The sequence below is a fragment of the Rhinatrema bivittatum genome, chromosome 1 (genome assembly GCF_901001135.1).
Source record: "Rhinatrema bivittatum chromosome 1, aRhiBiv1.1, whole genome shotgun sequence".
In the NCBI taxonomy this organism is placed as follows: Eukaryota; Metazoa; Chordata; class Amphibia; order Gymnophiona; family Rhinatrematidae; genus Rhinatrema; species Rhinatrema bivittatum.
Genome location: NC_042615.1, coordinates 419310725 through 419332331, shown reverse-complemented (window position 1 = coordinate 419332331; position 21607 = coordinate 419310725). Strand labels below are relative to the sequence as shown.

Here is a 21607-nt window from a genome sequence, read left to right as displayed (position 1 = left end):
AACAGGAGCATGGTGCGCCGGAGACGGAGGAAGTCCTGAAACCCCTTCTACTGTCTGATTCAGATAAAACTTTCTCCTTTTTTTTAAACCTTACCTGAGCTCAGTGCTTACTGGTTAAGTACAGAGATGGTCTCCGGCTGAGGGGGGAAAGGGCATCTGCCGTCACCGCTGCGCTCTGCTTTCTGCACCCACTGCTTTTCAGCTGAACTAGCAGCTAAGTCCACACCGGGAAACCCAGCTACCAGACCATGGCACATCTCTGAGGGACCACGGAAAGTCAGACTCTGGAATTCTCAACTGGGGGATCTTTAGGTGTCACCACAGAAGAGTGGGGGTTTTTTTTCCCTGAATTTAGAATTTCAAATTTCTCCTTTCAAAAAGCTCAAAGCAATCCCCATAGGGAGATGCACATCCACCATCTTCTGGAGAGATGGAGAATACTGAGAGGCTGGGGTCACTGCAGGGTTATATATACTGTGATGTCAGCTTGCTCTGTCTCCATCTGCTGGCAGGGGAGCATAAACCCACTGGCCCTGAGTCCATCTGTCTACATGCTAGGAAATAGCGATGTTTTGGTGACAGCTTGCTGAATGTTCATCTAATCTGCTGGGAGTGTGGAATATTTATGATGATAACTATTGACTTGCTTAGTTTGCCACTATTGGGTATAAGTCACAACAGCGGTTTGGCCAACAAGTATTCATAACAGCTAGATGCAAATTAGCCAGTTTTTGGAAAAAAGTGTTGATATTCCTTCTTTCTTGACTGGCTCATTTAACGGCCTTACAATAATCGCTTGGCCTCTTTTGAGAAGACGGGGTTCTTTTATAAGATGGAAAAATTCCCAGGGCTTGGATGTTTAACTTTGTACATCTCTTTGATAAATTTCCTTATTGTTTACCTTATTTCTTGGTTTCATCTTCTTTTTTTTCAATGCTGGCCTTTATACTTTTTCATGGTAATTCATGGATGTTGTGATTTACTTTGCCTAACCCTTTATGCATTGTATTGCATTTTGTGCCGTGCGCATCAGTGATCATGCAAGTATTGAAGTAATTAATCTTGCAGTTTTGTTTTATATCTCCTAATTCACATTGCGTTATCTATGTGCTTATTGTCCAAGGGATGGGTGGATTGGGGGATTTAGCATATAAAGTAGTGTGTATGTATGTTGGTTTAGTATGACTGTAAAGGTTCGTTTTACATCCAATAAAAACTTTTAAATTAAAAAAAAAAATTAGTGAAAAACAGCAAATAAAAGTAAAAAAAAGTTCTATATTTTCATTCATAAATTTTGGGCCAAATTCTGAGCAATACAATCTTGCATCCCCTGCAAGCCTCTCTCTGTGATAGCAGGGGTCTCTTTAGAAGCACTGTGCAGAATTGGTAACTGGTGCATGCCAGTTCCTGCTGAAAAGAAGCAGTAAAGAAACAGTTGTTTTGAACATTAGTTTTATCACCTGCAGGTTGCAAAGCAGCACTTGAAAGCTGGTCACACTGCTTCAGAATGTGTGCTTGGGGAATGTAGCTGCACATTTTACCTGCTTGTGTTGATAAACACTGATGTTTTCTTCATCTTCCTGAAAAAATCTTTGTTGCAGATTCCTGCAGTCTCAGGATTTAGAGAACAAGATACGATGACAAAGTCCGACTCCTCTGCTAGCTTGTCAAGAGGTACTGTGAAAAGAAAATGCATAGACACAAACATGGAAAACACAGGCAAACCAATATTCAAAAAAGCCTAAAATGGATCTTATGCAGATAATTAGCTGGCTAAGTTATCAGGAATATTCAGTAGGATAAATGTCTCGCTAAGTATCCCCAAATAATTATCCAGTTACATATAGCCGAATAACTATGAAATCTAACCAGCTATCTTTCAAAACTGGGCACACATACCTAGACAACTTTGCCCTTCACCAGCTGTATTAAAGGAACATAGCCGGTTAATTTCTACTGAGGCATTTAAAAAAAAAAAAAAAAAAAAAAAAAAAAGGCAGTAGTGTGAGCCTGCCTGCCTAATCCACTTCCCACCCCCAGTGAAATAATGCCTCTGTCGGGTGAGCCTTCCTGCCCATGTTGCTACTATAACTTCCTATGACATTTCTCTAATCATCTACTGTACCTGTCAAAAATTATTTGTAAACCGATGTGATATGTAAATCAAACACCGGTATATAAAAACAAATAAATAAATAAAAAATAAAAAGATAGCTGGCCTGTCTGCCCAAAATCTGCCCTCCCCTGAAATCCAGCAATTGGAAAGAAAAGTATATTCTGGCAAGCCTGCCTTCCCTCTCCCCCCCCCCCCGCCCCCGGTCAAGCCACCCATACCATCTCAGCCCACCTGGAACTCTCCATACCTCCAAATGCCTCAGAGAGCTGCGAAAAAGTGCCGAGCTCCCAGCATGTCTAACATTGCTTTAAAATCAGTGCTGGTTGTGTAAGCTATCAGCATTGCTGTTCAAGCAATGATTTGACAGCAACAATGATAACTTATGCAACCAGCACTGATGTCAAAGCAACCCCAGGATGTGCCAGGAACTGAGCACTTCTTTCCAGTTCCTGGCAGCATTTAGCGCTAAGGAGGTTCTGGGTGGGGTGGGGTGGGATGGGATGGGATGGGGGGAGAAAAGCAGAGTTGCTTACCTGTATAGGTGTTCTCCGAGGTCAGCAGGATGTAAGTCCTCGCAAATGGGTAAATTTATCAGATGGAGCCCCAATGCAGTACACTTTCAAAATTAAGGATCTCGTGTATCAGGACCATCACAATCTCCTTAGGAGGCTCCACGAATTGGAGGATCGCAAGCATTTTGTGCCTGGCATCCTCCTCCATCAATAACTGAAATGGGATGACCTCCACCATCACCCGCACAAAAACTGCAAAGGATAAGTCCTCAGGTGGAGTCCTTCTTTGCCCCTCTGGAAGAGAAAGTTCTGAAGGGAGACCCTTGGAGCCTTCGTCGGAGAACTTCGAAGCGTCATCTCCCCATGAATCATAAGGTTTCTCATCCTCACTGTAAGCCACAGGGGATGGGTCCCTAGGTGCTCGACCATCATCCAGAGATGCAGGCACCGGTAGAACTGGACGGGTTGGGGGGCTGCAGGCCTCGGCATCTCTGCCAGCCTTGGTGGAGCTTCCTCGGAGGAGGAACTGGCAACAACCACCAAATCAGTAAGGGGAAGCCTCGGAACCCCGCTGGGCACCACTGCCAGCTAGGTTGGTAATGCACAGATGAGCACAATGAACTTCTCCAGAAGCAGTACGAGGACAGGCAACACCAGGTCTGGTGACATCGGTCCCATAGAATCAAAGCTCTGCAGCGCCCCGGTCCACTGCCAGCTGGACTCAGTGCTCCAGCTTCTCCTCAAACGTTGCCAATGCCAACACTAATTAGGAGGAAGGAGGGGTGGCCAGATCCTCATCGGACTCTCAAGGTGGATCGGTGACTGGCATCAGGATCGGTGGAGACCGTTGTGGACACCCAGAACTGACGAAGGACTGGTACTCCTCACCGTAGGGTCACGTCAGGGGCATCGCAGAAAAAGCCAGTGCATCCCCATACCCGGCACCATGCGTCAATGGGGACTGATGCCAATGTTTCTTCGGCTTCCCTCGATGCTCGGCCCGGTCCTTCCCCGATGCAGAGACCAATGACAAGGAACCCAACGACCTCGGCCTGGAGGAGATAGACGATAGTTGGTCTCCGGCACCCCTGTCTGCCAGTGGCATAGACAGAACCGACTGTCCCGCCAATGTCGATGGATCTGTGTCCATCAGTGCGGCTCCTTGGTTCTTCGATACCGTCAATGCTGATGGCTTGGACTTCTTTGACCCGAACAGCTGCTCCATCTTGTAGAGTTGAAGCAGACGTCCCTTGGGGGTCATCTAGGCAAAAAAGCGGCAACCCCGGATGGCTTGCGATGTCCCCAGGCAGAGGACACATACCTAATGCCGATCTGTGATGGACATGGTCCTCGGGCACCGGGGGCATCGCTGAAAACCAGACGTGGCCATGATGGTTGAAACAAAAATGGCACAAACCGAAGGCAATGGCGGCGGGCCGTTACTGAACAGCAGGCACAATGATTCGCCGCTATAGGGAATCAACCATGAAAGGAAACTTACCCGAATCGCCAAAAACCCTGAGTAGGAGTCGCTATGGGAGGGCACCAAGAGGGATTCAGCAATGGAACAATGAGGAAAAAAACCACAAAAACACGAGAAAAACAAATGTTTTCCACAAGGCTAAAAACAGCCAAAGTGAGCTCACTCACACCACAAGGCTTATAGCTCTGCAGAAGAGACTGGAGAGGCACCTCGTGTGGACACATGGTATAGGGCATGCTCAGTGTGCATAATGAAAGTTCTAGAAACTTTGACATACGTTTTCTGCATTGCGGCTCCATCTGATAATGTCACCCATGTGTAAGGACTAACATCCTGCTGCCTCACAGAAGGTGAGTTTACCAGGATATACTTTTCTTCCCAATTGCTAGATTTCAGGAGGGGAGGAGGGGGTGGGTTTTGGGCATATAGGCCTACTACGTTTTGGTTTGTTTTTGGGGGGGGTATTAGAGGGGAGGAAGGCTCGCATGACAGCAGCATATGTCCTGTTTCACTGGGATGGGGAGCAGATTGGGGCAGATTGGGCCAGCCGGCCCTAACTGTTGCCTTTTTTTTTTTTTTTTTTTTTTAATATAAATACAGCATCAGCACTTAACAGGCTATGCTTTTAAAAACAGACAGTTGAGGTTAAAGCACCCTGAAACATGTTACAGTATAACTTTAGACCTGCTCTCAGGCACATCTGCAGATAGCCGAGTAACTCACACCAGACACATCAAGTTGCAATATTTTTTTTCATGGGAGGGTTCCCACTATCACTGGGGAGTGTCGCCGTGATAGTAGAGCCCTCCTCGAAAAAGCATCATGGCTGTATGACATATTCTTTTGTCTCACAGCCAAACACTACAGGAGAAAAGAACCGTATCTTTAACATGATGGCAGAATCAATCTCACGAGACCGCCATCGCCTTAAAGGGCCGCTGGCCCAAAATGAAAAAAATCCCAGCAAAATGGGGAAGCTGAGCAGGGGCCAATGCTAACTCCTGTCTCAACCTGGGGCTGCCAGTTGAGGCGGCCCCCGACTCCCCCAAAACGTAAAAAAATATAAAAATGTAGGCACACTACGACAGCCCCCCCCCACCCCAAGACCATCATAGCCCCAGCGCCCCCCAGACCTTAAGACATAAAAAATAGGTTCCTGGTCCCCTCCCCCAAGTCAATAAAAAGAAATGAGGGTTCCGGCCCCCAATCCATCCCCACCTCCTCCCCCCCTCCCGAACCTTAATTTAAGGTGAGGCTCCTGTGTTGGGTTGCCCCTTAGCACTCCACCCAGTTGGCACCATTTTCCAAAATGGTGCCAACCTGACCTTGCCCCAGCCATGTGACTGGGGTAAGATCCAGGTAGGTGGGGTGGAGGCTTGGACTTTCATTTCTTTTTTTGACTTGGAGGATGGGGGCTGGAACCCTTATTTCTTTCTTTTGACTTGGGGTAGGGGGTGGGTAAAGGAAGGGGGCCGGGACCCTATTTTTTATGTTTTAAATTCTGGTGGCGGGGGGCCCCGAGGCCATGATGTTCTTTGGGGGGGGAGGGGAATCTATTGTTGCACGCCATTTTTACATTTTTGGGGTGTCAGGGCTGCCTCAACTGGCATCCCTGGGTTGAGATGGGAGTCAGCACTGAACCCCGCTCAACCTCCCTGTTTGCCATGATGTTTTCTTTTTCCCCTGCTTCTTTGAATGTACAGCGGAAGCTTTGGGACCCGCATTAGGGTCCAAGAACTCCCACTGCACATTTAACCTTTTTCAAATAGGTGTAGTTATATTTCGTGGTTAACCACCTTCTGGGTCAGCTGTAATAAAATATTTACATTTTTGGGAATCTGGGTGAGGAGATGCAAAATATTGTGGATATCATGTGATATATGCAATATAATGTGCGTCGGAGCACTACTGTGGCTTGATGCATCATCCAGTTAGTTGGCTTAATATAAATATCTGAGTTAGCTGGATAAATTATTTGACTATCTCATCCTACTCCAGAGCACCCCTAACATCCCCTTACTTCATTCGGCTAAATCTTAGCCAAATAAGTAAAGGGAATATTCAAAATTCAGCATTTTACTGGATGACTTGGGAGTTATCTGGCTACATGGCTTTATATATTGGCCTCCAAGAGTTTCTACTACCACTCCCAACTGACATCAAAATTCAGTATGAAATGAATTATTTACCAAATTGGCAAAGGGCTGGTCAGGAATTCACACAGGAAATGTATTTATTTTTATTTATTTAAAATCTTTTCTATACCGTCGTTAAGCTAGATGCCGTCACAACGGTTCACAATAAGGCACATAACTTCATGTTGCATAAAAATGTCTTAAATTATATTAACTAAACAGGTGCCATCAAAACACTGTAACAGTTTCATAATAAATATTAATTAGTGTGTGTTATAAGTCATGTCCAATTCTATCTGTATTAGCTATAAGATTAATACTTAACTCTAGTACTTTGTTGTTGAAAGAAAAAAAAAGAAAGAAAGAAAAAAACAAAAAAATGAGAAAACAAACAGAAAAAAGGTGTGTGTGGGGGGAGTTCTACTGACTGCATCCTACATTTCCCTGGATTCTACTCTCCATTCTCTTTGTGGTATGCTTTCTTAAATAGCCATGCTTTTAAACTTTTTCTGAAAGTTTTGATTTCTTTGCAATCTGATTTCTAAAGGCATATTGGTACATATTATAGGGCCCTATCCCTTACTTGAGTTAGTCTGGCCGTCTTAACTGAGGGAATAGTTAGCAATGCTTTGTTTGCTGATCTCAGATTTCTGTAGGGGACGTGTACGCGGAGGGCTGAGTTCAGCCATTCTGCTTTTTCGTCATGTATTAATTTATGTATGGTACATAGAGTCTTGTATTGTATTTGCTCAATGAGTAACCAGTGTAGTTCAATTAGGGTATCTGTGATATGTTCTCTTTTACTTTTACCAGTTAGAATTCTTGCAGCTGTGTTTTGTAATATTTGTAGTGGTCTTATTGTAGTGTATGGTAAACCCAGTGGAAGGGCATTACAGTAGTCTGTACTGGCAAAAATTAAGGCTTGTAATACTGATTGGAAATCGGTAGGCGTTAGTAGTGGTTTTAGTCTTCTAAATGTCATTAGTTTGGCATATCCTTCTCTTACTTTTAGAGATACATGTTGTTTCAAACTTAGTTCTGTATCGATTATCACTCCAAGGTTTCGTACTTTCTCAGCTAATTGTATTTTTTGGTTGTTATTGAGTGTGATTGGGTTTTGAATGATCGCTATGTTTTTTCGTTCTAGATGTAAGAATTCTGTTTTCTCTATATTAATAACTAGCTCCATTTGGTTTAGAAGTTGTTTTATTATATCTAGATACATGCTGGCTATGTTTAATGTTTTCTCAATTGTGTCATCAATAGGAAGTATTAATTGAATATCATCAGCGTATATGTAATGTGAGATGCCTAAACCAGCTAGCAGGTGACATAAAGGTAGCATGTATATGTTGAATAGTGTGGCAGATAGGGCTGATCCCTGCGGAACTCCTGTTTGAAGGTTTATTTACTTTGACATTACGTCCTTCATTTGTACTTGAAAGTATCTGTTATTTAGGTATGATTTGAACCATTTGTTTTGTTGCTTCTAATCTATTTAAAAGGATGTCATGATTTACTGTATCGAATGCCACTGATAGGTCTAGCATCACTAAAATGTAATATTTACAGCTGTCAAACCCTCTCATGATGTTGTCTGTTAGCACAAGTTCAAGGTGACATCATCATCATCATCCAACATCCTTTTCTTGTACTGTTTTTTTAATCAGTATTAGAAAGCAAAAAAGACTGCCACATTCACTCAGCTGGAAAAATATTGGTCCAGTGGCTTTGAACAATATTATAGTCCGTCAGTCACTGTTCTCTCTCTCATGGCCAATCATTTTTCCTGCTGACTTCCTTAGCAGTCCATTTGTTATTTTCTGTGTTTGCTTTCATTCCTTGCTCTTCCTCCCTTTACTTTCACCATATAATGCTGCCACCATTCTGAAGAGCTCCGGTGGTATAGTGGAGGTTAAACTTCCCTGTCACTGCAGGAAAAGGGCGTTTCAGTTTATAATGCTGTCAAATGAGCACCCACCACTAGCTCCTCCATCTGTATCTCCCTATCCTTCCCGCCACCCCCAAAAAAAGTACCATCTCACTAGGTCCATATGCAGTAAGATGGTGAGCAGCTAAGTTATCCACATATCTTTAGCCGAATATTCAGCGGGATACATCTACCACAGCAAACACTTGGCTGAAATCATCCAGGGACGATTAACCAGATAACATTAAAATTAACTAGCTATATTCTAAATATAGTCACTTAGATTTAAAGTTATCTGGGTATGTTTTTCCCATTGCTTGAACCTTAACTGTCTATATTCAACATATAGCCAGTAAAGTAAAAATAACAATTTAAAAAAAGCTGCCAAGTAGGGCAATCTCCAACCCAGCCTCCTCCACCAAATCAACAGAGTGATTCATCAAAATGTGTTATGGTGTTAACGTTCGCAATAAGGCGTTAATGCATGCATTAACGCCATAGCGCATGCGATAATTGTGTTACCGCATGGCACGAATCAAAATTTGAGAAGGGGTAGGATTGGGGAGGGGTTTGGGCAGGATAAATTAAAATGAGGGGCAATATTGCGCTGTGCGATAGCATGCGCTATGCTATCTCACAGTTTTAATGCTGACAATGACTACACCTTTTTTCCTGGTGTTAAGCTGTGCAATATGCCCGAAACGGCTGTAATGCAATTTGCGATAAATTTTCAAATTGGATTTTGGCCTTTTCTGGGCTTGGGAAGGGAGTGGAGGAGAGAGAGCAAGAGAGCCTCTGGAGAGGCCTCCACAGTATTCAATTATTTATATCTCTATAGGAGGGCCAGCCAATAGCTTGAGGTGAGGTGTTGGTGGTGGTTTAGGGGCCAGTTTTAGATGCGGAGATAACATAGTAGAAATCTCATCTTTGTGAGACTTTTCTCACTCCAAATAATGTCAAATTTTCACCTCTATGTACTGGGCTGTTTGAATGTCTCACTCCGCATCTAAAACTGGCTCCTAAACCCTAAACCACCACCAATACCTCACCTCGAGCTATTAGTGGCCCTCCTATAGAGATATAAACAGTTGACTACTATGAAAGCCTTATAAATAGACTCTGGCTCTCTCTCTCTCTCTCATATAGCTACCTGTTTGGGCACTTTGCTTTTTTCTTACCATGGGCATTAACCATGCATTATTATAGCATTTTGATGAATCTAGGGGCAAGTTTGATAATGTTGGGGCTAGCACCCAATTCACCCCCCAACCTCCAAATTTAATCAAAAACATGGAGCAGACCATAGTGGCCTTAAGCCCCCCTTCTTCTCCCCGAGATATTAAAATTCAAATAGGCTCCAGGGCCCCTCCTCCTCCCACAACAAACTAATTGAACTACACTGGCTACCCATTGAACAGAGAATACAATACAAATCACTATGTACCATACACAAATTAATCCATATCGAAAAAACAGAATGGCTAAACACTGCACTGAAAGTACACGTCCCCAACAGGAACCTGAGATCCGCAAACAAGGCATTACTAACTATTCCCTCCGTTAAAACTGCAAGGCTAACTCAAGTAAGGGATAGAGCCCTATCATTAGCAGGGCCTACATTATGGAACACCATGCCATCAGAAATCAGACTGCAAAAAGACAAACTATTCAAAAAGAGCCTAAAAACATGGCTATTTAAACAAGCATATCACAAATAGAATGGAGAGTAGAATCCAAAGAATTGAAGAAAGCGATGAATTTGTGCTTTGACACAACACCCCTACTCATGAGTGTTTTTACTTTTAAGCAGTAACAGATAACATTTATTTATTTATTTGGTGTTTTTCTATACCGGCATTTGCGATAGGTATCACATCATGCTGGTTTACATTTAACAAGGGGGTGTAAAATGAAGATACAATAAAACTTTAACAGGTGCGAAGAGAAACGTTGCAGTTACAATAAAACAGGGATGTACACAATTGGGAGCAGAAAAAAAGGCGATAGGAATTTAGCAGAAAGAGCAATTATTTACAATGTTATGGTATTTACAATGTTATTGTTTACAATGTTATGGTAATGTCTGAGAGTAAATTGAGGGTGCGTTAAGGTTCAGTTGGGGTCCGGAATGTTAGAAGGCAGGGTTCCTGTCGCAGATCCGGGGGGATGGAGTTCCATAGAGGTGGTCCTGCTATGGAGAAGGCCCGGTCTCTAAAGGTTTTATGTTGAGAGGTTTTGGAGTGTGGTACATGTAATAATTCTCTATAAGTCTCTCTGATGGGTCTGGCGGAGGTATGTTTTTTTTTAAATGGGATTTGTAGGTTAAGCGGAGCATGGTGTTGAATAGCTTTGTAGATGGTAGTAATGGACTTATGTATGATTCTATAGTGAATTGGCAACCAATGTAGGTCTTTGAGGATTGGAGATATGTGGTCTCTTCTCCTTGTGTTTGTAAATATTCTGGCTGCCGTGTTTTGAACCATCTGAAGAAGTGTGGTGTGAGATGAGGGGAGACCTAATAAGATAGAGTTACAGTAATCTATCTTAGAGAAGATTATTGCTTGCAGAACTGTTCTGTAGTCATGAAAGTGGAAGAGTGGCTTTATTCTTTTTAGGACATGTAGTTTATGAAAGCAGTCCTTAGTAGTTTGGTTAATAAATGATTTTAGGTTTAGTCGATTATCAATGATAGCTCCTAAGTCTCTTACTTGTGAAATTTGCAGGTTGGCTGGTGGATTCATAGTGATGTTACTGTTATCCAGGGATATGAAAAGGAGTTCGCTTTTTGAAGAATTTAGTATTAAGTTTAGACTGGTGAGGAGGCAGTTGATTTCTAGAAGGCAATTTTCCCAAAATTCTAGAGTTTTTGTGATGGATTCTTTAAGGGGGATCACGATCTGAACATGTAAATTATTAATAAGTTTGAACCAACCTGATAAACCTAAACACACAACCTCACCTAGCATCTTATAGCTATTATGAAACTCTGAACCGTACCTTACAGGACCTGTCTAGATATTAAAATAACAGTTAAACAACATTATTTTAAGTGCCTTATTGTTAATCGTTGTGACGGCTTCTAGCTTAATGACGGTATAGAAAAGAGTTTAAATAAATAAATAAATAAAAATAAACAACTCCCACTGCCACCTCCCCAACACTCTCAGAACTCCCAAAATCCCAAGTCCAGCTGAAGCAGTAAAGTTGTACCACTCTGGCCATGTCCAGAGCTGCTGTTTTACCAGTACTGCACAGAACAAAAATGAAGACCCTGATGTTCAAGGATCTAAGAGGAGACAGGCCTACCTACCTGAGTGAAAGGCTATCCTTACACATGCCCTTCCAGAGCACTAAGATCCTCACTCAATTCCTCAATGTCAAGTCCATCAACAAAAGAAATAAAAAAGGACAGCAAGTACATGACTACACCCACTTTGGGAAGCAAATAAAAGCCTGGCTCTTTTGATGGGCTTTTAATGTCCAACCCAGAACCCAAAAATACTAGACTATGAGAAACTGCCTGGTATTACCTCAAATACCCTAAACATGTTGCTACAAAAGGAAAATTGGTTCTTACCTGCTACTTTTCGTTCCTGTAGTACCACGGATCAGTCCAGACTCCTGGGTTTGCCTCCCCTCCAGCAGATGGAGACAGACGTTTTAACGGACTCCGTCCTATACCCCTGAGGTGCCACCTAGAGTCTGTCAATATTACACTGTACCCAAGCAGAATGAGTAAAACCAGAACTTCCACATAAACAACCTTCTCCCGAAGAGCAGAGGAAATGGAAAACTTGTAACTGAACGAACCAAATCATGCACAACAACTCTTACCCTGAAAAAGGGGGGGGGGGTAATTAGGTAACTTGCAGAAAGGTTGCTAACTACCGACCGAGTGGACTCTCCATTTTCCCATGGGTGGGACTCTGGACTGATCCGTGGTACTACAGGAACAAAAATTAGCAGGTAAGAACCAATTTTCCTTTCCCGGTACGTACCTGGATCAGTCCAGACTCCTGGGATATACCAAAGCTTCCCTAACCAGGGTGGGACCGAGAGAGTCCCGCTTGGAGTACACTGGACCCGAAAGAACCGGGCTCTGGGGCCCAGACATCCAGACGATAATGCCTTGCAAAGGTATATGCATATTTCCAGGTAGCCACCCTACAAATCTCTTGCGGAGCCACCTGCTGGCATTCCGCCCACAAGGCTGCTTGCGATTGAGTAGTATGAGTCTCAAGTCCAACCAGAATTGGACGACCCTTCACGAGGTATGCCGAAACAATAGCTTTCTTTAGTCATCGTGCGATAGTGGCCTTTGAAGCTTTATGACCCCTCCTGGGTCCACTCCATAGGACGAACAGATAGTCCGAGAGACTAAAACTGTTCGTAATCTCCAGGTAAAGCAACAACACTCTCTTTACATCTAACTTCCGTAAATTCCTGGAGTCTGGAGTAGAGGAATCCAGGTCCGCAAAGGAAGGAAGCTCCACTGACTGATTCAAATGAAAAGAGGAGACCACCTTCAGGAGAAAGGAGGGAACCGTTCTTAAGAAACTCCTGAGTCAGAAATCCACAAGAAGGGCTCCCTGCAAGATAAGGCCTGAATCTCTGAAATACATCTTGCTGATGAAATAACCACAAGAAAATACCCTGGGTGCCGTCACCAAGGTGATGGTTGTGGTGGCAGCGGCCCTGCGGAAAGAGGGCATACTGGTGCATCCTTACCTGGACGATTGGCTGATTCGAGCGAAATCGGAAGTCCTTTGCAGGGTGCTACAGAGGTTGACCTCGTTAGGTTGGGTGGTAAATCCCGACAAGTCATCTGGTTCCTTCCAGTCCTTGGAGTTTGTGGGTGCCTGGTTCGACACGATCTTGGGAAAGGTTTTTCTTACTGAAGAGAGACTATCCAAGCTTCTCGCTCTGGTGGAGTCCTTGAGATCCATGCCTCAGCCCAGGGCCTGGGATTATTTGCAGGTTCTGGGTTTGATGGCTTCCACACTTGAACTGGTACCATGGGCATTTGCGCTTATGCATCCTCTTCAGTTAGCCTTGCTTTCCCGATAGAATCTGCTCTCAGAGCAGTTTCATCTTTGCTTACCACTGATGGACTCAGCGCGTTCCAGTCTTCTCTGGTGGTGGGATCTTTTGAGAACGTCCGGGAGGACTATGGTCTCAGCTGTTTCAGCCCGCCGACTCCTGTGGCTTCGGAATTGGTCTGTGGATGTTTCATCTAAAGCTCAACTGAGTTCTCTGCCCTTCGAGGGGACACTGCTGTTCGGACAGTAATTAGAGGATATGATCAAGCCTCTGGGGGAGAACAAGGTTCATAAGCTACCGGAGGACAGGCCCAGGACGAGAGGTTCCTTTCCTCAGCGGGCGAGATTTCGTGGAAATCGCCATTTTCGCTCCTCATGTTCAGCCGGATCGTCTTTTCGCCAGGGTCCCAGATGCCAAGGTTCGTGGAACCAGTCCTTTCGGGGCTGGCAGCTCTCCAGAGACGGAGCCCCTCTAACTCAGGGGGGATCCAAATCCACCCACTGAAGCGAGGCCGGTTCACTCCTCTGTTCCAAGAATAAGGGGAAGTTCGTCCCTTTTCCTAGAGGAGTGGACCACCGTGACATTGGATCAATGGGTCCTAAGTATAATAGAACACGGCTACGCTTTAGATTTTGCTTGTCCGGTCCAAGAGCGCTACATGGTTTCACCGTGCTCTTAACCATCAAAAGCGTCGGGCGGTGCAAGAGACGCTGCAGCGTTTACAGGCTCTGGGTGCCATAGTTTGTTCCCTACAGGAGAACTCAGGCGAGGGCGTTACTCCATCTATTTCATAGTGCCCAAAAAGGATGGCACCTTTCGTCTCATCCTCAACTTAAAAAGGGTCAATCGGATGCTAAAGGTGCCTCGTTTTCAGATGGAAACTCTGCGCTCAGTAATAGAGTCCGAGCACAAAGGAGAATTTCTGGCGTCACTGGACCTGACGGAAACTTACTTGCACATACCCATCCGTCCGGATCATCAGAAGTATCTACAGTTTTCAATTCTCGGACAGCATTTTCAATTTTGCGCACTGCCCCCGGAAAGGTAAAGGACCTAAGAGGGCGCTTGTCCTTAGGGGCTCCTACTTCCTTTGGCACCTGGACCCGCTTTCGGGCTGAGGAGGACCCTTCCCCAGCCTGCGCTACCTTGGGGCCCTGAGCTTTCGCAGCCTTGCGGGCCTTATGGCCTTGTGCATTAAAAGCACAAAATCTGAGGTGAATGAGGAGGAAGACCCCTCCGAATCCTCTCCGGGGCCGTCCTCTGGGGAATCATCATCATCAGCCCCCTCCAAACCAGCCCCCCCCAGGAGCACTAGGCCATGGTGACAACGGAGGTGGGGAGAGCCCTCCCCCTCCCGCAGCTCTCTCTTGCTGCCTGAAAGTTCGCAAATGGCCTCCGTTCCCGCGCTGAGAAGGAATGGATCCGGAAGCTGACTCAGCAGGATGAGCTTCCCTGGCACCCAGCGCGATCGTGACACGCTGTCACGCGATTTTCCCGGCGCTGTAACCCCTGAGGACCCTTCTCCCCCCGACAAGCCCCCTGTGCAGATTCTGGTACGGGAGAGCTGCGCGTGTGCGCTGCCGCACACGGAACATGCTGCACCATGCAGCATGACCAGCAGCCTAAATTTAGAACGGCTGCGGAGAAGAGCGGCGAGAAAAAATAAAAGCGCGATCGGGAGCTGTCCACGGTCTGAAGCTAAATCACGCGCGGAGAGAAAGCTAAGCCGGCAGAGCAGGAAAAAATTTAAAGACACAGTACCTGTTAGTAAGTTATTACTATTTCCCTTAAAAAAAACAAAAACTAATCTATGCAAAGTGCTCCTGAGGGTGAGTGACCCGGGCCCCCTGGTATCACCCTCAGTCATGTGCAGTGACAGGGTTCTCAACCCTCTGCTCCGGAGCCTCTACTACCAGGGGGGATGGTCCCACCAGGACCTGACAACCCCCTGAGAGACTGAAAAAGGGATCCTAAGCTAAAAAATCTCTCTCCCTGTTTTTTGTTTTTTTTAACTGGGTTCTTTCCAGAAGAAAAATCCCAAATCCAAACCTAAGTCCTAACACTAACTACCAGATTAAAGGGTTGCACCTCCACCATCTGCTGGAGACAGAGAAATACTGATAGACTCTAGGTGGCACCTCAGGGGTACAGGACAGAGTCCGTTAAAACTTCTCTGTCTCCATCTGTTGAGGGGAGGCAAAACCAGGAGTCTGGACTGATCCGGGTATGTACAGGGAACTAGTGTTTAGCTACAGTTCTAGTTCATTTTTGAGTTCATCATTAGTATTTCTGCTGGTACAGTTTAGTCAGCGTTTGTGCATTTATTTAATGAGATGCACCTTTCTATGGTCAAATTGCAATGTGATTTGTGCTGCTAATTAAGGCCGCCTGTCTCTAGGAAATGAGAAGGCTTGCCCTCTCTATTATCGGGCTATCCTTATGGAACAATATACCTGAAGATCTTTGGATTATTGATGATCTAATTTTTTTCAGAAACAATTGAAGGCAGTTCTTTTTCAGGAAGCTTTTATGCCTGTCACTTAGCAGCATTAGAAAGACATCGTTAATCTTTTAACTGATCCCATTACATGTAATTTTTTTATTTTAAGATTTTTATGCAATTATTTAAATGTTTGTTGCAATCCACCTAGCATAATTGTATTACTATAAGCAGGCTATAAATGTTTTAAATAAATAAAATAAATAATTTGTTACCCACCTTTTTATTGTGAAGCTGCAAATGATCTCTGTTTGAATGCTGATGTTCTAATAAGCTGTAAACATCTTTAGGTGACTTTTGTATTCAAAAAGGTGCTTAATTAATCCATAAATAAATAATAAATATGTTTCAAAGTTATCAATGAAACTAAGATGGCATTTCAAGCAAATCCAAGTAAATGAATACAGTAAGTGAAATAATAACAAACCATACAATAACATGAACTTTGTGACTTGCAATGTTTTTGCAGAGATTTGAGAGGAGTCTCCCCATGTACTTTAATGCTAATCTTTTACCATATTCAGCCTGAAGCTCAGCTGCACTCTCCGGCCTAGACTGCCGACCACTGTACAAGAACCTTCTCACACCAAACGGCTTCAGACGGCGGCCAATGGCCTGTCCTGGAAAACAAAACAGTGCATATATTGCGGGCTGTTAGCTGGGACTTCAGTAATTTTCCTTTATTTGATTTCCTGATAATTGTACTCTGAAATCGCGACTTTTTCTTTTAACAAATTGTCTTATGTTGTTGTGAAATACAAGAAATATAAATATTATACAAAACAAAAAAAGTGACGCCGATCTTTAAAAAGGGCTGCAAGAGTGATAAACTATAGACAGTTGAGTCTGACTTGAATGAAGGTAAACATTGTAGAAACTATTCTAAAGAACAAAATCATAGAGCATATAGAAAGATATGATTTAATGGGACACAGCCAGCATGGATTTACCGAAAGGAAATCTTGTCTCACCAATTTTTGAAGGGGTTATAAACATGTGGATAATGGTGAGCCAGTGGATATAGTGTATTTGGATTTTCAGAAGGAATTTGACAAACTTCCCTATGAGAGACTCCTCAGAAAAATAAAAAATCAAGGGATAGGAGGCAATATACTACTGTGAATTGCAAATTGGTTAAAAGACAGGAAACAGAGAGCAGGATTAAATGGTCAGTGTTCTAGTGGAGAAAGGGTAAACAATCTAGGACTGGTGCTTTTTAATATATTTATAAATGATTTGGAAAAGGAGACAAATTTGCAGATGATACAAAATTATTTCGAGTAGTTAAATCACAAACAAATTGTGAGAAATTGTAGGAGAACCCTGTGAGACGTGGAGACTGGGCATCCAAATGGCATATGACATTCAATGTAGACAAGTGCAAAGTGATGCACATGGGGGAAAAGTAACACATACTGTAGTAACATGTTAGGTTCCATATTAGGAGTTACCACCTGGAAAAAAGATCTAGGTGTCATCTCAGATAATCCTTGGAAATTTTCAGCTCAGTGTTTGGTGGTGGTCAAAAAAGCAACAATGTTAAGAATGATCTGAAAAGGAATGGAGAGTATCATAATTCCTCTTTATTGCTCCATAGCGAGACTGAACCTAGAGTACTGTGTACAATTCTGGAATCCCCAATTAAAAAAAAAAAAAAGATATAGTTGAACTGGAAAAAGTACAGAGAAGGGTGACCAAAATGATAAAGGGAATGGATCGGTTCCCCTGTGAGGAAAGGGTAAAGAAGCTAGGGCTGTTCAGCTTGGAGAAGAGACATCTGAGGAGGGATAAGATAGAGGTCTATAAAATCATGAATGAATCGATAAATGTGAATCATTTGTTTGCTTTTTCGAAAAATTCAAAAACTAGTGGATAATCCATAAAGTTAGTAAACACAAAATTGCTGGTAGAGGTCTATATTTCAGTAATCCAGCAATTATTGATTCTCATGAAACTGGTTTTAAACCATCATAAAACCAAGATTATACTGTTAAACAGAAAATTATCATCAAAAGTGCCTATCTAAAAACAGATTCTATGCAAATAGAATTGACTAATCGTACACGTGATCTGGGCCTAATAATCGATGGTGATCTCAATACGAAGCAGCACATCAATCACAAAATTAGAGATGGCTACAATAAATTACATATCTTAAAGCATCTAAAACCTCTACTTAATTAGGAAGATTTTTGCTCAGTACTTCAATGTACTTCAATGTAGAGCCATCAGTGTTGGGGTGATTTAAACTTATTTTCTGCTGCCCGTGAGGGCCCTAGCGGTGGTATTTTGTAATAACTGTAATGGTCTTATTCTGCTTGCAGGAAAACTAAATAAGAGAGCATTACAGTAATCCAGAGTGGAAAATATTATTGTTTGAAGACAAAAAAATGATGCCTGAGGCCTATATAAATGCCTGGAGACTGTTTGCATAATTACAACCAGACCAGCAATGAAGTCTTACAGATTTGGGATATTCTGGGGACTGGAGTATCCCTCTGAGATGAAAAATATACCCTAATTGCTTAGGAGTATTGATGAACATTTGTGTACTGAGTGGCAATTGCTTCTTGTTCATGTTTCTGATTCATATCCTCAGTGCACAACACTCTATGGGAATGTGTGGATGAAGATGAATGTGAGGTGGGAAGGGAGTGATGGGAATAAGAAATAGCTTGGTTGGAGTCCTTAGTTGAGAAGGTCTGAATGGGACAGGAGGGAGGGGTGAAGAATAAGAGTGAATGGAAGTAGTGTGGTTTGTTGTTTCAGTATGAATGATTAAATGAGGAATAGTTGGGAGATATATAAATGCGGAAAAGGACTCTGCAGGATGCTGCTTGTCTTCTGTTTTACTTTTATTTAGCATTTGTTTATATACCGAGGTACAGCTGACATAGCCTTCACTCCGGTTTACATTATAACAAACCAGTTACATTTAAATTCATAACAGTGTGACAGAGATTGAATCAGAACATTAACTTAATAAAAGTCAATAAATACATTGAACAATAGATATGAGTGTATGCAACACTTGAAGTTGACGGTTGAAACCGTTAATGAGAAAAAGGTTTCTGCGAGACAGGACGAATGACAGAAGGAGGGGATTGCTGGCATAAAAAGGAACGTGAAGGTGGATATGAAAAAGATTTAAGTTCAGTTGTCAATGGGTGAGCAGCCATTGTAAGACTGTGAAAGTAGCCAATCTTTAAGATCTTTTTTAAAAGATTTAAAGTTTTCTTGCGAATTGAGGTGTTGAGGTAGTGAGTTCCATAATTTTGGGCCGACGATAGAGATGGCTCTATGTAAACCTATTCCATTTTACGATCTGTTATGTCTGTATATTTCCCTTTCTGATTAGTGTTTATTAAGAACTCACCAAATGAGTTTACTATGCATCTTGCAGAATAAAAATTATTTAAAAAAATAAAATTCCAGCGTATGTGGGTACACACACTCTCATTTTAAAGTTACCGTCTTACAGCATCATTCTTTATTCTGCGGTGGGCCGTTTTCACAGTGATGCCATGCTAATTAGGGGAAGGGGGAGAAGTGTGGGCAGGATTATGGCCTGGCAGTACCATGGGAAATAACACTACCTTTACCCATGGCGCTATGGGGGTGACAGTGTGCAGCGCGTGAAACTACACGCCAAGATGCGGCCGGCTGCCCACTATCGCCCCCACCCCTTTTTTTTCGACACTCATCATTCTGCTATAAATATAGCAAAATGATGAATCTAGTGGTCAGTCTGTAAACCCTCTGGGAACAGAAAAATACCTACCATACCTGAATGTCATCTAATTCGAAAAGCGTAATATAAATATATAAATAAATATGGCCTTGCACAGGAGACTCATAAATAAAATGAGAAGCCTGGGAGAGGAATGGATTACAAATTGGCCGACTGACAGACATCAAAGAGTAGTGATAAATGGAGCTACTCTGAAGAAAGAAGAATGGTAAGTGGAGTTCCTCAGGAATTAGTTCTGTTTGATATTTTTGTGAGCGGCATTACAGAGAGAGTAGAAGATACATTTGTCTTTTTGTCTTAGATCTGCAACAAAATGGACACACCTGAAGGAGTAGAGAGAATGAGAATTGACCTAGAAAGCTCAAGAAGTAGACAAAGGTTTGGCAGTGGGGTATCAACACCAAGAAGTGCAGAGTCATGCATTTGGGGTATGGTAATCCGAAGGAGTTGTATGTGTTGGGGGCAAAAGACTGATGCGTACGAACTGGGAGAGAGACATTAGGGTGATAGTGTCTGATGATCGGAAAGTGGTGAAGCAATGTGACAAGGCGTTGGCTAAGGCCAGAGGAATGCTGGGATGCATCCAAAGAAACATAATCAGCAGGAAAAAGGAGGAGATATTGCTGCTGTACAAATCCTTGGTGAAATCTCATCTAGAGTACTGTGTTCAAGTCTGGAGACCTCATCTCAAAAAGGAGAAGGACAGAATGGAAGCGATCCAGAGAAGGGCAATCAAAATAGTGTGGGGTCTACACAGAAAGTCATATGAGATGAGACTGCAGTACAGTAATATGTATACCTGGATGAGAGAAGAGACAGGGGTGATATGATACAGACCTTCAAATGAAAGGAATTAATGATGCACAAAAATGGAGAAATTACTTACCTGATAATTTCGTTTTCCTTAGTGTAGACAGATGGATTCAGGACCAATGGGTATAGGGTGCTCCTGATAGCAGTTGGAGACGGAGTCAGATTTTAATCTGACATCAGCACCAGTACATATACCCATGCAGAAAGCTCTGCTCTTCAGTATTCTCCTCGCAAAACAATTGTGGATATATGTATGTCTGGATAATTTGATTAACTTGGTTAACTTTGTTTAACTTGAATAACTTGAGAAACGTGATCAACTTGAACTGGTTGACGTGGACTATAGCTGGAGACCGCCAGTGCCCTCAATTGAGAAACGCCGACACCCGGTACCTGTGGGTGTCCTAGCTGAAGAGAAGCGTGGCTTACCTGTGTTTGTCTTGCTCTCGGGAATTGACACCCGAAGTTTTCGTGCATAGCGGCAGCTGTGGGCGAGATAATGAATCCATCTGTCTACACTAAGGAAAACAAAATTATCAGGTAAGTAATTTCTTCATTTCCTAGCATGTAGCAGATGGATTCAGGACCAATGGGATGTACAAAAGCTACTCCCGAACCGGGCGGGAGGCTGCCCGTGGCCCACTTAGTACTGCCCTTGCGAATGCTGTGTCCTCCCGAGCTTGAACATCCAGGCGGTAGAACCTGGCGAAGGTGTGAATGGAGGACCATGTCGCCGTCAGACAGATCTCAGTGGGTGACTGCATCATTGTTTCCACCCACGACACTGCCTGGGTTCTAGTGGAATGGGCCTTGACTTGTAGCGGTGGAGGCTTGACTGCCTCTATGTAGGCCGCCTTGATTACTTGGTTGCCCGAAGGCCGCTTCTCCTTGTTTCTTCCCGCTGTGAAGGACGAATAGGTAGTCCGTCTTTCGTACAGGTTCCGACCTTTCCAGGTATCGGACTAGGAGTCTGCCGACATTAAGGTGGCGAAGACGACGAGATTCTTCCGAGCCCTTGTGCTCATCTGGAGATAGCAACAAGATGGTTTGGTTTAGATGGAAGTGAGAAACCACCTTTGGAAGGAAGGAGGGGACAGTGCGTAGCTGAATGGATCCCGGTGTGAACCTGAGAAAGGGTTCCCGACAGGATAGTGCCTGAAGTTTGGAGATGTGAAGGGCCGAACATATTGCCACTAGAAATGCAGTCTTCAAGGTTAGTAGTCGTAGAGACAGACTGCAGGAGGCTCCCGCTAGGAAGTCTAGTACTAGATTGAGGTTCCACAGGGGTACCGGCCACTTTAAGGGTGGACGGATCTGCTTAACCCCT

At 43.4% G+C, this 21607-nt stretch overlaps 1 protein-coding gene across 3 annotated transcripts in view; it reads right to left on the bottom strand.

Moving 5' to 3' along the window:
* GRHPR (glyoxylate and hydroxypyruvate reductase) overlaps positions 1-21607 on the bottom strand; it is a 152149-nt gene that overhangs the window by 55667 nt on the left and 74875 nt on the right. For all 3 annotated transcript variants that reach the window (XM_029603025.1, XM_029603034.1, XM_029603042.1), the window contains 2 exons: positions 16232-16336; positions 1542-1677 (listed from right to left, as the gene is read on the bottom strand). In XM_029603025.1, coding sequence (XP_029458885.1) covers positions 1542-1677; positions 16232-16336 — 241 coding nt within the window. The remainder of the gene's footprint in view (positions 1-1541; positions 1678-16231; positions 16337-21607) is intronic.